Genomic DNA, 15881 nt, shown 5'->3' on the forward strand with positions numbered 1-15881 from the left:
AATAGCATGCAACCAAAAATTGTAGAAAGTGTATTATACAACCACGAAGAGGGCCCTACTATGAGAAAAACGAAGACAGTGACTAGAAATGACATTAGCCTGTAACCAAAAATTCCCGAAAGTGTATTATACAACCATGAAGAGGACCCTGTCAAGAGAAAAAGAAAGACATTGTATTTGAGGCTAATTGAAAGTTGAATGTAGACTCACTTGAAATTTATAGTAAGCTAGTTGATAACTAATTGAAAATTTGACTTAAAGCTGATCCATATTGGTATATGGGCATCGAATGAGAACTTTGAACTGGGTTGCCAACTAATTCATCATAATATATGTAACCTGTCTCCAGACAAATAATTCTTTTTTAGAGAGAATCTACAGTTGTATTTATCTCCCTATGGATGTGATGGAAATTGATTTCCTAGAAGTGGTTCTTTAACTCCACAATTTTGCTTTTCCAGGAGGATAAACTTATAACTTCCAACTATGCTTTACTGTCATTTTTTTTTGGCTCCATTACAATATTTGTATGTCAACAACATGGCACACTACAACCAAGAAGATGAACAATTACATCATTAAGAGTTACAAAACCATCTTGCCATCGAATAACCAACATTAATTAAACAACCATTTAACAACATAATAGCAATTACACTATATATATATATATATATATAGATCACATTACACATATAAATACCACATTTCAATAGAAGTTAGATGAATTGTGCTAGTCCCAAAGTTTTGCTTTGAATTGAAATTAAACTCTTCTTCACTTTGTGATTTTGTGTTATCCACTAGCATAGACCCATCTTAAATATAGATATAATATGAGCGGAGAGGAATCCAATTTCTTCATTGGCAATTATTTTTTATGAGCAAACATTATTTAAAAGTTTTGTATTTTTTTAAATTTTTTTTTTTTTTTAAATTTATTTTGGCCGACACTAGCAAAATTTCAACTTTGATGATGGACAAACATCGCTGTAACCATACTAGGCTGTAGAGTGAGCTTGGCATATTCATATTATTTTCATCCTCAACATTGAGGATTGTGTAAAGCTCAGTGGAAGATGTCCCTTGGAATGATGGACAAACATGGCTGTAACCATACTAGGCTGTAGAGTGAGCTTGGCATATTCATATTATTTTCATCCTCAACATCGAGGATTGTGTAAAGCTCAGTGGAAGATGCCCCTTATAATAGTTTTGATGCCCCCAAAATGACTTCCATTCTCAACCCCTCCCCATGACATTTGAACTTAAGACCTCGTAACAACTAAACCCCATACAAACCAACTACCCTACAACTTATCATGGATCAACCACAACAATACTTATTATAATAATTTAAAACCAATATTTCTAATTACTTTTCCATATTTATCTCATTTACAAACCCCTCAACCCCATCGCATTATTATTACATTAAACACAATAATATATCACCGAGGAAAGAGTTCAAAATTGTGAAAACAAAAAACGCACAACAACCTCTGGTCCCAACATGACAACATGAATGAAGTAGGCCTCTCATGTTGGAGATGATTTAGGGGTTATTCCATGGCCTTCTCTCCCTTTGAAACCCCCCAACCATCCTTGTAATAATTTATTATATTATCTTTAACGATGCTACTTTTACTCTCAATCTTTAATAGCTACCGGCCTTCCCTCTTCAAAACCCTTATATAAAGTGTTTTCTCTCCATCGACCTCAAAAACCCTTATATAGAGTGTTTTCTCTCCGTCGACCTCATTACTGTTTGCCTTCGAAGCATTTTTGAACAGTTAAATCCTTTGTCCAAAATCCTCAGGGTTTCGCATTCGTGTCTGATATTGGGCGATTATATGGCATATTTTGGATCCATCGATTTCATTCGAGCCCTCCCTCTATGCACTATCTGGTATTGGGATGGCTGGAACTTAGGAGGATCCTGTTCTTACATGGGCAGTAGATGACGATTCGAGAGAGAACGAGGATGATGCCGGAAAGGAAGAGGACACTGGAGCTCAGGTTGCACCCATTGTTAAGCTTGAGGAGGTTACTGTCACCACGGGCGAAGAAGAGGAGGATGTCCTTCTTGACATGTAAATTTCTTAATCCATGGCTATTTCATGATTTTGTTTTCTCAGTTGAAAGTTGTTTTCATGGCCTCTTCGGTGGCCCTTTTCCTGTGCACATAAATGGGACCTTGACTATAAGGAAGATGCATTTGAGCAGTTATTTACTTCTAATTTTTCTCCTTTATAGTAAGATCTATTTTTATCGGGTTCTCGATGTTTTGTTCACCTGTTGATGATGATCGGATTTGTCATTTCAATGGGGTGCTGAAGAAACTCTATGGTAGATGCATTTAGCGGGCTATGGTTTGTTTTATCGGATAATTAGGGTTTTGCTTTTCTGTGTATTTTGTGAGTTTCTTGTTGTTTTGATGTCCCATTGATATTTTGATCAACATTTTTTGATCTCATTATGGTCTGTAATAATAGTTTTCCTATGTTGATAGGCTGCCGATGAAGATTTTTTCGGGGATGCATTTGATGGTTTATTTGTTATCATCGGGGGTTTTGTATTTTGACGAGTCTTTTTATATTTTGTTGAACTATAGGCCATCCTTTTTTCAATGTCTTTGAAGAATCTATGATGGTTTCTCTGTTATTCTGGTTTACTGGGGGGTGTGATGGTCATTTGTTATTGTTCAGCATACGGGGTTTCGTATTTTTTGGTTTTTGGATTAGCCATTGAATACTGAATTGGGCCTATTTGATAATCTGTCTTTTGGTTATTGGCATTAGGGTGATTTGTCTTTTTATGTTGTGAGGTGGTATGATTCAGGCATATGTCTGTTTTGGTCTTCTGTCAACTGTTTTCGTTGACTTTCTATGATGTTTTGAACAGGCTGTTGATCATTTCTGTACTTTATGGGGATGTATGGGATGAGCATTCTTTTGTTATTAAATAGTTGATGATTTGTATTCTTACATGTTTGACGTTATTATTGAGATTTTTTGTGGGATCCTTTTCGGTAATGTTAAGGAATATCTCCTGTGTTTTTAATAGGTCATTGGTAATTTATCTTTGAATGCATTTGATATGGTGGGATATTGCGGACGTTACTTCTAATGGATGTCATGGGCTCTTAAAATGATCCTAATGCAGTTTCATTGTTTATTAATATTCCCATTCTTTTTTATATGTTTGACCCTGCAGGAAGGCGAAGCTGTACAGGTTTGACAAGGATGGGAATCAATGGAAGGAGGGTGGTGTAGGAACAGTAAAGTTTCTTAAGCACAAGGATACTACAAAGGTTCGGATGGTCATGAGGCAATCCAAGACATTGAAAATATGTGCAAACCATTTAAGTATGTAAATTTGTTTGTTTGTTTTTTTTTGTGTAATTTCCCCCCTGAGATTGTAATAGCTTATCTTACGTCCAAGTTTTAAGAGGCTTTCTGTGCCGAGAATTTGTGTTGATCCTTATTATCTGGATTATGTTTTTTTTTTTTTTTTTGCCTTGCAGTTCATTCCCCAATGTCACTTCAGGAGCACGCAGGTAGTGATAAAACTTAGGTCTGGCATGAAACTGATTTCTCAGATGGGGAACTGGAGGAAGAACTCTTCTGCATTCGTCTTGGCTCTGTAGACAGTGAGCACTGTTCTTAGACTCTTCTAATCCTTGTTATGATCTTTTCTTTCTGTCTTGTATTTTTCTTTGATAAAATCAATGTTTGAGTACCTATATTCTTGGATCATTTCATTGAAGGGTTGATTTTGCATATGTTCTTAGGATGCTTTTGTGCAGATTATAGTGGGTTGGTAAGGGATCCCCCTCCCCAAACACCCTATCAGCATAGTTAAGACTTGAGTTTAGGGTGGCTTTAATTATCTCTGGTAATAGCAAATGATACGGAGGATTGTGCATAACCCACCGCCTTTTTGATTCCAATAAGCAAAGGTGGTCACTATGGTAATCCGATTTCAATTTGTAGTTAGAAAATGGGGTCACAACTTTCCATATTTTCTGTTTTGTTTTGTCTTTTTACATCAAACAATAGTATATTTATTAGAACCATAGTGAACTAAACAAACATGAAACAATTTATTTGACAGGTGGAAGAAGTGATAAGCTTAGAGCAATTGAATTGTAGGCCATGCTTCTTGACAAATTGATGAACAGATGTCTCCTTACTTGAGATTTAGGTTGGCACCATGGCACCATCCTGTCCATCATTATACACTAATCTTGTCATTATCTTCTTCACTGTGAATGACTGGCCTGTTCCCTGCAAATAGATCTGGGCATAGAGGAGCCAATCCAAGAACAGTAATCTCTAGCACAAGACAATATTAATGATCTAAATACCTAATCTTGAAGCTTGAGTTTGATTTTTCTCTACTGGTTCTAAATCTCTGATTCAGAATCTCCCACTCGCCATTATCAAACCTTCTCCTTCATCATTGGCATCAGCTGCACTGCTGAGGTACTTTGGTTGGCTGTCATTGGACTTGAGAGCTTGAAGTTTCAAATGATTATAGTAATAGACAGCCAGAAAAGCCAGTCCACACCCACTCAAGTTTATGACTGTAACCTTTTCATTTATTACAGACAAAGATTATGTTATGAGCAGCCAGTCCTTGACAAGACCAGCAACATTCATAGTCAAGGCTGAAGTCTTTCCTATCAGAAGAAACACTGCAAGATTAAGAGCCAAGGCACAAGCAGAAATGTCATGTAATCCAAATCAAAGGAAGAGACCCTGATTATCAGAAATGGGTATTCTACTAAGGCCCAGGGGGTGCTGAGAAAAACAAGGCAACAAGGAGCAACAAAGATGTGATGGGATTCAACTTAATCCCTTTTGATGTTCGTGGAATTTGTATGAGAACCAATTGGGTAGTCTCACATGGAACTGCACTTAACTGGAGATTCACCTCCCATGCATTCATCTTGGCCTCCCCATAAGCTGAAATAGTAACTCCAATGGATATGGCCAACATATTGGCCTCGGGCTCACCTTTATAAGCTTCTTTCTTCAGGGAAACCACAATCAAATACACAGCAATGGGAATTAGAGATTTCAGCATTTGAAATAATGATACTGAGAGGAAAACTTAGGCAGAATTTGAAAACCAGAGACCCAAAGAATACACTTATCAATACTATGGGTTCAACGAGCTTGAAGACTCTTACAATAGCAACAGCCAGTGTTGAGTAGAAGCCCATGTGAATCATGGTGGGACTGATCACACTAAAGTTGTCAAGCAATGGCAATTCCAATGGATATGGCTAACATATTGGCCATGGCCTCGCGTTTATAAGATTCTTTCTTCAGGGGGACTGCAATCGAATGCATATCAAATGGGCATAAGAGCTTTCAACATTTGAAATATCGATACTTTGAGAGACATGCACCAAGGGCTGCATCATTTAGGATTTGTACTCAGTTTAGGTGTCATATTCAAGGGGAAGTTGTTATGCTTTCCACCACTTCATAGATTGTTAGAGTGATGAAACAAAAGAGGCTCCCTCTTGAGGCTAGATTATGTCATTCATATCAGCTGTGTTGTTGATGTCCTAGCTCAGCCAGGTCTTGCCAAAACTCTGTTGAGGTTCAAAATTTATTATAAACTGAAATGTCTTCACAAGAATTGACCTCATAAAATGCCATAATCACAAGATATGCCATACATGGCTGTGATTATGGCTCGCAAGACCCTTAGACTTTGAGCAATGAGGCTCGCAACATCACTTATGATTATGCACTCTACAATTCTGTGACCAGCTGAATGTCAAGCAATTGAACCGCGATTTAAATCCTATTTTGTCAGCAATAAGTACTATACTTTGTCTTTATTTAGTGTAGAGAACCAAGCACTTATTCTGCTCATCTATAGAAGGGACAATGGTTGTTTGCCTATGAGGTATAAGGAAATCCTATCAGGAATACCCTAGGTGCCCTTCCTTCGGTACATCTGGTAGTTAGCTAAAAGTGGTTTTTCATGACTCCAGTTCTATTTTCAGTGGGCGGCTTGGCACCATTTTTAGAAAGGAGGTGCAAAGGAGCTGCCTAACTTAATTTGGGTGATTTTAAAATTCCTCTTTGTTAAATTTGGAAAACTTGAAGTTTGGGAAATGTTTATTTTGTATTTTTGACAAAGTTGACCGCGTTGATTAGTTTGCAACTTTACATGTGAGATGGAACTTTATTATTGAACAAGAAAGCTGATTTGGAATTCTTATTTGTTGAGACAAATTAGTTAGTAATGGAATTCTAGCTGATTGCATGAGTTTTTGTTTACTTATGAAGAGATCAAGCCACTTATTGCAATGGTTTAGTGGAAGCCATATTTATGGTTGTTATCGGGCAATTTTGCAGCATTTTCCTCACTTCAGCCACTCAACAACAGTTAGATTTTGCATGAATAGGCCACCCACCTTTGGGAATTTGGGGAGCTATAAGAGAACACTGAATGGCATTATTTTCTAGTGTTTTCTCAGTGAGCAGTCAACGTTCTCTTCCATCCTTCCTTTCTCTCATTGCTTCCTACATCTCTGTGCAGTGCATACTATTGCAATCATTCTCATATTTTATCTCCATGATGCAAACAATATTTTGACTAATACAGTGATGGAGTTTGACCATGCAGTTTCTTTACAGCTCTCCAAATTCGATGGTTGAACAGTGTTGTATGTTGCAGTAGTGTGAATGACCTAAGTGCCTGTACTTTGAAGATTTTTTATCACTTAAAAGTGCACAACCATCTTTTCTTCTTTCATATTTGGTGGTCGTCGACTCGGATTTTGCATATTATTTGATCTTATAAGTTTCTTGTGTCCTTGGATGCTTACACATATATCAATGAAAACTACTTTCTGTGCTGATCACTCATATTGACCAAGCATATGCTTCCAAGTGCTGAAAGTGCATGAACATGAGGGACACCCTCCTAACTGGAGAAATGACAGTCCAAACAGAGGAGTAATTAGCTATGACCTTAGGCTAATTAGTAATTTCTCATAGCTGTTTCTTAGTTTTGCACAAATCAGATCAGAGAGAGAACACTTCCCAATACATAGTATTAAAAATTATAAGATGAAGTTTGAATTTAACAAAGTCAAAGGATGAACCGAAGTCTTGGATAGCTAACGCAGATCTGACACCTTCATGAGACAGAAATCAGAATGCATGGACAGAGACTACTAGGAGCTTTCCAGAATATTTCCAATCTAGCTCATGCATGGACGAGCACAAATTCTCTTCAACAAGAGAATGTGCAAGTTAATTAATCTTTAGTAAGCTGACTACATGTGGATGAGATATAGTGAATTATCTACAAGTTGAAAGGTTCTTTAGCAAATGTATGCTAAAAACATGTGGATCTGGATTAGCTTAATCTCCAAGCTAGGTTACAACTGAATGTACATCATGGGGGGTAAACATGCAAGGGTCACTTGATTGTCAACAGCCATATACAAGGAATTCATATCACCCACCTGAGAATCGGGCAAACTGAAAATCACTGATATGTCGATGTTGCATAAGGAGAACACATATTGCCCTATTTCTAGCTAGAGGCCCCATTATAGTCAAGGTTTGCATTTTCAAGACTACAGGGATTGCAATTTTCATTCACAAGAAAATTTGTCCCATTTTCTTACCAGAATATGCATTGAGAAGAGAGGCTGAACCGGTGCCCCTTATTCCATGCCTAATCATCAAGCCCAAAATAACACATGCTTTTCTTGGTGGAAAACATCACTTGTGGATGACAATTTAGAAGAAGCATGAAAAACCATGTGAATGGGATTATCGTGCACCCAGATAACTAAAAAACAAATAAGTCTATCAAGGATTGTGCAGACGGAACTTGGAGGCAGTCGGAAAAATCCTTGTTAGGACTCGAAAGGCCCCAAACATCTAAAAAGGACACCTTCATGAGACAAAAATCAGAATGCATGGACAGAGACTACTAGGAGCTTTCCAGAATATTTCCAATCTAGCTCATGCATGGACGAGCACAAATTCTCTTCAACAAGAAAATGTGCAAGTTAATTAATCTTCAGTAAGTTGACTACATGTGGATGAGATATAGTGAATTATCTACAAGTTGAAAGGTTCTTTAGCAAATGTATGCTAAAAACATGTGGATCTGGATTAGCTTAATCTCCAATCTAGGTTACAACTGAATGTACATCATGGGGGGTAAACATGCAAGGGTCACTTGATTGTCAACAGCCATATACAAGGAATTCATATCACCCACCTGAGAATCGGGCAAACTGAAAATCACTGATATGTCGATGTTGCATAAGGAGAACACATATTGCCCTATTTCCAGCTAGAGGCCCCATTATAGTCAAGGTTTGCATTTTCAAGACTACAGGGATTGCAATTTTCATTCACAAGAAAATTTGTCCCATTTTCTTACCAGAATATGCATCGAGAAGAGAGGCTGAACTGGTGCCCCTTATTCCATGCCTAATCATCAAGCCCAAAATAACACATGCTTCTCTTGGTGGAAAACATCACTTGTGGATGACAATTTAGCAGAAGCATGAAAAACCATGTGAATGGGATTATCGTGCACCCAGATAACTAAAAAACAAATAAGTCTATCAAGGATTGTGCAGACGGAACTTGGAAGCAGTCGTAAAAATCCTTGTTAGGACTCGAAAGGCCCCAAACATCTGAAAAGGTTGTGAAGGCTTTAGGGAAAAAAGCATGATGCTACAATTCCAACACCAGAAGTCAATAAAACGTTTTTTTCTCTTTTACAATGTCATGAAGATCGTAACCTCGAATACTAGAAGAGGTAAGCCAGAAAATAAGGGTAGAGCTCTATAAAAAGAAGCTAATATTTGACAAGCCTGACATTGAGTTTGTCTAATAAAAAAAGTTGTCAAGTGAAGCAATTGAAATGGTATATTTGAAAAAACACAAAAGATAGAAGAAAACAATGGGCAGAGTATATGGCCTTCTGATATGGTGGGATCAATACAAATTTTGTACAAGTATATGTAGGGAGATTATGGGTAAGCTAAGACTTCTCCTCGAGCATTGGAACTTGTAATTTTATGTAACCAATGTCTATGGAACTAATTTAGCTGTTTCAAAACCTATCTATTGGAAACTCTTGTAATAAGAAATGAAGAACTATTGCAATTACCCTGTAGAGGCTTTAATAACACCTGGTATTCTGGTTAGTCATTTTATTGGACCTCATGTGCATATCCTACATGCACAGGATGGACTATTCATATGTTACAGGGTATTATTCTTATTATTTAGGGTGCACATCTTCAGGTGCTCAAGAACGATTACTAGAACAGTCAGTTAATTCTGCAATTTAAAGGATGAAAAAGGAGGTTATAGGAGTCTAGTTTTGGTTCTCATCCACAATGTCACACTAGTCTACCTGGGCATGGTTCTCATGGTTTAATAGTGACTTGAGGAGTCATAATACCACAGATCACTAAACACGAACAGCTAAGGTATCCCAAGGACAATAGCCATCTTTACACATTAATTAACAGGTTTACATTAATTATCCTAGGGGGTTTCAATACTTCCAAATGCTTAAAAAACAGTTAGCAGAGCATTCACATTACACATTCCAGCAATCTTTTCTATAAACCAACCAAATGCAGTCAGGAGAGCCCTCCTTTTAAACTATACAACCTTATTGTTAGTATGATCAACCTTATTTTAATATATAGTGTGACAAATCGTATGTGACAGGTAGGTGGAAAACTTTTCTCGCAATTGACTAAGCGACGTCCTGCGAGCCAGACTTGAGACGGAGACCCTCGTCAGAAGTATATGCTTGGCTCTTTTCCAAACAAATGAAGAGTCAATGAGGTTTTGTGTAATCACTTCTGGTATCGTATTGGGTTATTGTTAGAAGCGATAATTGGATTCGGATTCTCATCAAGTGAGTTGTTCTGCTTTCTCAATTTGAGAGGGTTTGTTTGGAGGGAAAAACGAAAGAGGACATACAAGAATAGTGAGGGGAAATTGTTGGAAATAATACTGAGAGGTGGGGGGGGGTGAATCAGTATTATTAGATCAATCAAACTTTTTCAATTTTATACTCAGAAACATATACGCTACTTCAATTAAGTGAACCCGCGTGTACACGCTACTGTGTCTAATGAAACTCGCGTATATCCAGAGATCTTATAATTCAGTTATCTTAATCTTCAGTAAATGCATCAGATCATCATTAAGCATATTAACAGTAAACAGGTGCAGAATAACAGAACAGAACATCACACAAGAGCCACACACATGAACACCATGATATAAGGTGGAAACCCAATGTGGGTGAAAACCACCTGCTGCAATTCGTCTCTTTCTTCTTTAATAAGAAACTTCTTTTACAATGCACTGGTGCAGTCATTTACCAGCACGCAGGCTGCAACCTGCAGAGGGCTACAACCCTCATAGCTTTTGTACTAGCCGATCCATTTACTAGTACGTAGGTGCCAACCCTACAGAAGGCTACAACCTTCACTCGTTTTCCAGCTGCTCCTGAAGGGAGCTACAACCCCCTTTGGCTCTTGTACTGGTTGATATGTTTACCAGTACGTAGGTGCCGGCCTACGATCTTTCCGGGACCACGTTTCATACATTTTCATACTGGATCCATAAGTCAATCACCATTGTAGTACAACCTGCATCATCAATCACTGAAACACCCAATTCTGAATCACTGTAACCCTGTCAACAGCAACCAGACAACATAACAACAACCAGATCCAATTTCATCTTCAAATATCATACTTCACATTGTATACGCTACTTGGATGAACCCAACCTGCGTGTATACGCTCTTTTACCAAAACCAACCCGCGTACAGATCTGCAAATTCTAACTTATGACTCTGCAGCTATATCAGACATCAAAACATACCCAGATCATAACAATAAACATGCGTCAGTAGTTCTGATCTATCCACAGTCAAACCATATGAAGATAATCATTCCAAGCCTTGAGATCTCGTTCCATCATTCATCATCCTCCACATGAGTGAAACCTTGGTTCAGATCACCAACCCATAACTAGCACTTGGATCTCACACTTCCTCAGATCTTCATTACTCACACACTCTTGCACCTTGCTTGCTCTATTTGCCTAATTATCTTCTCCTTATATAGCCTTAGGCCCTTTACAATACCACGGTCCAAAACCATAGTAACACAATACCATCAACTTCAAAACTAGGGATCAACACGTCCGTCGAGACGCCATGGTCCAAAACCATAGGCACAACTTCCAAGGACTAACCGCCATGGACCAAAGGTACGTTTTCACATACACGCGCTTTTACTGAAGCCAACCTGCGTGTACACGCTGATTTTCCTTACTGAACCTGCGTATATCTCTTTCTTGTCCTGCTGTACTGAGATCTGTCCTCTGATCAAGTTGCCATCACTTGTACCTGTCTCTGAGTGAGTTGCCATCAAGGACAACACTTGAATCATAATGCCAACAATCTCCCCCTTTGGACTTGATGGCAACCACCACACCAAGTCACTCTCCCCCTTTGACATCAAGGGCAAAGGGCGAACCAAGATATCCTCTTCTTTGGTATACCTTCTGTTGTCCATACTCCCCCTGAGTACCTGCTGCAATCTCCAAATGTGCTCCCCCTTTGTGTATGCCAAAGTGTACCAATCTATCCATCCTGCTCTTGCTGAATTGTGTTGTTCATGCTCCCCTTGACTGTAGGCAAGATCTGCAAAAGATGTTCTTCAAGAAGAACAAAGACTTATACACCATAGAAGACCTTCCTATCACCAAAAGACTCAATACATACATTCATCACCCAAACTAGTGGGGATATACCAATATTGACTCATCCACCTAACCATGTGGAGATACATTAAGAGTTTACTCATGATAAGACATGAACATTACATCATTCATCCCAGGCATAGTGGGGAAACCAACATAGGCCGTTACATGACCTTGACACCATAAAAGAGATATCACAATAGAGATACATGCTGAAGTTTCTGAATGGGCTCCAAGTTGTATTAATCCATCCATGCTCCCCCTGAGTAGATGCAAGTTCTAGGACCAGCAATTCATTCAAGACCATGACTATCAGTCATCATATATGATCTGTACCATCAGCCTGCAATGCCATTCCTTTGATCAAACAACAATATGTATCATTTAGCTTCATAGACTTTATCAACAACTTCTAACCATAATGCCAACAATGCATTATTTGAAGTATATGCTCCCCCTGAGCCTGTGCCATCTGTAGTTAGATCTGATCATGCATACACCAATAATAAGCATCAAGATCTCATCATCATCAAGTTAGGATTAAACACTTCTAACATCTTACAAGTATCAAAACATTTCCAAACATCCTCAGCAGACTGTAACTGTTAACCAATAGAGCATATATTGGACTGGATCATATCAGACCCCTTTTCTGAGTCTGTCCCCACTGCTTTTTCACAAACTGACATATACGCGAATTTGCAGTGTGAAACTCGCGTATATACGCGGATTTACTTCATGAAACTTGCGTATGAGAATTAGAACACTGAAGTTTTACATCTTCAGCTCCCCCTGAGTCTGTTATGTCTGTGCTGTGCTGAGTACCCTGTGCTGTGCCACATATTTCTGGCTGAACTTCCTTCTTCTTCCATATCTTCAAGCATGTTGATGATTTCTTCTTATCATGAGCTTTGTTCCTGCAATCTTTTGCTTTATGTCCAAACTTGTTACATGCATAGCATCTTACATGTTTCATATTCCTCTTATAGCAATCAGCAGCTTTGTGGCCAAATATATTGCAAGAAAAGCAATATCCATTAAAGTACCTTGAATGTGATGATCTTTCTGCATGATGTTCTTGAAACCTTCTTCTTCTACATATGGCTGCAATATGTCCAAGATTATGACATACATAACATTCAACATTATTCATGGGAGGAGTAAAAGATTTTCTTTGAGGAGTCTCTTTCCTTGATTGTTGATGAGGTTGACCTTTCATCTCCTTGTAGAGCCTTTCAGATTTGGCATTAGAGATTCTTGTCTTACTTTGTGAACCAGATTCACCTTCAATAGACTCATGAAAACCAAGACCAGTTTTGATAGCAGGGGACCTTTGACTACTAAGAATATCATCCAAGATCTTAGTACTATCTTGAAATCGTAATAGTTTATCCTTTTCTTCTAATTTACTTTTCAAGATATTTACCTCAACTTGATGTTGTTTTTCTTTGTCCAGACATTGCTTCTTCAAGGTCTCTTCAGCTTTCCTTCCTTCATCCAACTGATGCCTTAGTTCGAGGATCTCGTTTTCTTGCTCTTTATTCAGTGCTAGCAGCATTTGTCGAATTTTGGAGGCACATTCCAACAGATCTTCTAATTTGATGATTTCTTCTTTGAGGGCATTCTCCTTTTTGCTAGGTAGATCTTGCTGATCTATGGTTTGATCTGATGCTTCATTTGTTTGTCCATCTTCATTCTGAGGTGATTCAGGATCTGAATTTTTACTTCCACTCAACGACAGGTTGTCATTGTTCCTTTGAGCTGTCTTCTTCTTCTGACGTGCTTTCTTCCCCATTGTTCTACGAATCTCCTTCAAGCGATCAAGCTTCTCTGAAGGACCTGCTCTGATACCAATTGTTGGAAATAATACTGAGAGGGGGGGGGGGGTGAATCAGTATTATTAGATCAATCAAACTTTTTCAATTTCATACTCAGAAACATATACGCTACTTCAATTAAGTGAACCCGCGTGTACACGCTACTGTGTCTAATGAAACTCGCGTATATCCAGAGATCTTATAATTCAGTTATCTTAATCTTCAGTAAATGCATCAGATCATCATTAAGCATATTAACAGTAAACAGGTGCAGAATAACAGAACAGAACATCACACAAGAGCCACACACATGAACACCATGATATAAGGTGGAAACCCAATGTGGGTGAAAACCACCTGCTGCAATTCGTCTCTTTCTTCTTTAATAAGAAACTTCTTTTACAATGCACTGGTGCAGTCATTTACCAGCACGCAGGCTGCAACTTGCAGAGGGCTACAACCCTCATAGCTTTTGTACTAGCCGATCCATTTACTAGTACGTAGGTGCCAACCCTACAGAAGGCTACAACCTTCACTCGTTTTCCAGCTGCTCCTGAAGGGAGCTACAACCCCCTTTGGCTCTTGTACTGGCTAATATGTTTACCAGTACGTAGGTGCCGGCCTACGATCTTTCCGGGACCACGTTTCATACATTTTCATACTGGATCCATAAGTCAATCACCATTGTAGTACAACCTGCATCATCAATCACTGAAACACCCAATTCTGAATCACTGTAACCCTGTCAACAGCAACCAGACAACATAACAACAACCAGATCCAATTTCATCTTCAAATATCATACTTCACATTGTATACGCTACTTGGATGAACCCAACCTGCGTGTATACGCTCTTTTACCAAAACCAACCCGCGTACAGATCTGCAAATTCTAACTTATGACTCTGCAGCTATATCAGACATCAAAACATACCCAGATCATAACAATAAACATGCGTCAGTAGTTCTGATCTATCCACAGTCAAACCATATGAAGATAATCATTCCAAGCCTTGAGATCTCGTTCCATCATTCATCATCCTCCACATGAGTGAAACCTTGGTTCAGATCACCAACCCATAACTAGCACTTGGATCTCACACTTCCTCAGATCTTCATTACTCACACACTCTTGCACCTTGCTTGCTCTATTTGCCTAATGATCTTCTCCTTATATAGCCTTAGGCCCTTTACAATACCACGGTCCAAAACCATAGTAACACAATACCATCAACTTCAAAACTAGGGATCAACACGTCCGTCGAGACGCCATGGTCCAAAACCATAGGCACAACTTCCAAGGACTAACCGCCATGGACCAAAGGTACGTTTTCACATACACGCGCTTTTACTGAAGCCAACCTGCGTGTACACGCTGATTTTCTTTACTGAACCTGCGTATATCTCTTTCTTGTCCTGCTGTACTGAGATCTGTCCTCTGATCAAGTTGCCATCACTTGTACTTGTCTCTGAGTGAGTTGCCATCAAGGACAACACTTGAATCATAATGCCAACAATCTCCCCCTTTGGACTTGATGGCAACCACCACACCAAGTCACTCTCCCCCTTTGACATCAAGGGCAAAGGGCGAACCAAGATATCCTCTTCTTTGGTATACCTTCTGTTGTCCATACTCCCCCTGAGTACCTGCTGCAATCTCCAAATGTGCTCCCCCTTTGTGTATGCCAAAGTGTACCAATCTATCCATCCTGCTCTTGCTGAATTGTGCTGTTCATGCTCCCCTTGACTGTAGGCAAGATCTGCAAAAGATGTTCTTCAAGAAGAACAAAGACTTATACACCATAGAAGACCTTCCTATCACCAAAAGACTCAATACATACATTCATCACCCAAACTAGTGGGGATATACCAATATTGACTCATCCACCTAACCATGTGGAGATACATTAAGAGTTTACTCATGATAAGACATGAACATTACATCATTCATCCCAGGCATAGTGGGGAAACCAACATAGGCCGTTACATGACCTTGACACCATAAAAGAGATATCACAACAGAGATACATGCTGAAGTTTCTGAATGGGCTCCAAGTTGTATCAATCCATCCATGCTCCCCCTGAGTAGATGCAAGTTCTAGGACCAGCAATTCATTCAAGACCATGACTATCAGTCATCATATATGATCTGTACCATCAGCCTGCAATGCCATTCCTTTGATCAAACAACAAGATGTATCATTTAGCTTCATAGACTTTATCAACAACTTCTAACCATAATGCCAACAATGCATTATTTGAA

At 38.8% G+C, this 15881-nt stretch overlaps 1 protein-coding gene across 1 annotated transcript; it reads left to right on the plus strand.

Moving 5' to 3' along the window:
• Window positions 1-1891: 1891 nt before the first annotated feature.
• LOC149266699 (ran-binding protein 1 homolog c-like) lies at window positions 1892-3596 on the plus strand. Its single transcript, XM_089397231.1, has 3 exons — window positions 1892-2090; window positions 3214-3365; window positions 3524-3596. Coding segments are annotated over exons 1-3 (204 nt in total). The 5' UTR covers window positions 1892-2088; the 3' UTR covers window positions 3574-3596.
• The last annotated feature ends 12285 nt before the right edge of the window (window positions 3597-15881 follow it).

The sequence above is a fragment of the Pinus tabuliformis genome, chromosome 6 (assembly GCF_031772625.1).
Source record: "Pinus tabuliformis cultivar Carrire ecotype Pingquan chromosome 6, CPIR1, whole genome shotgun sequence".
Taxonomy (NCBI): domain Eukaryota; kingdom Viridiplantae; phylum Streptophyta; class Pinopsida; order Pinales; family Pinaceae; genus Pinus; species Pinus tabuliformis.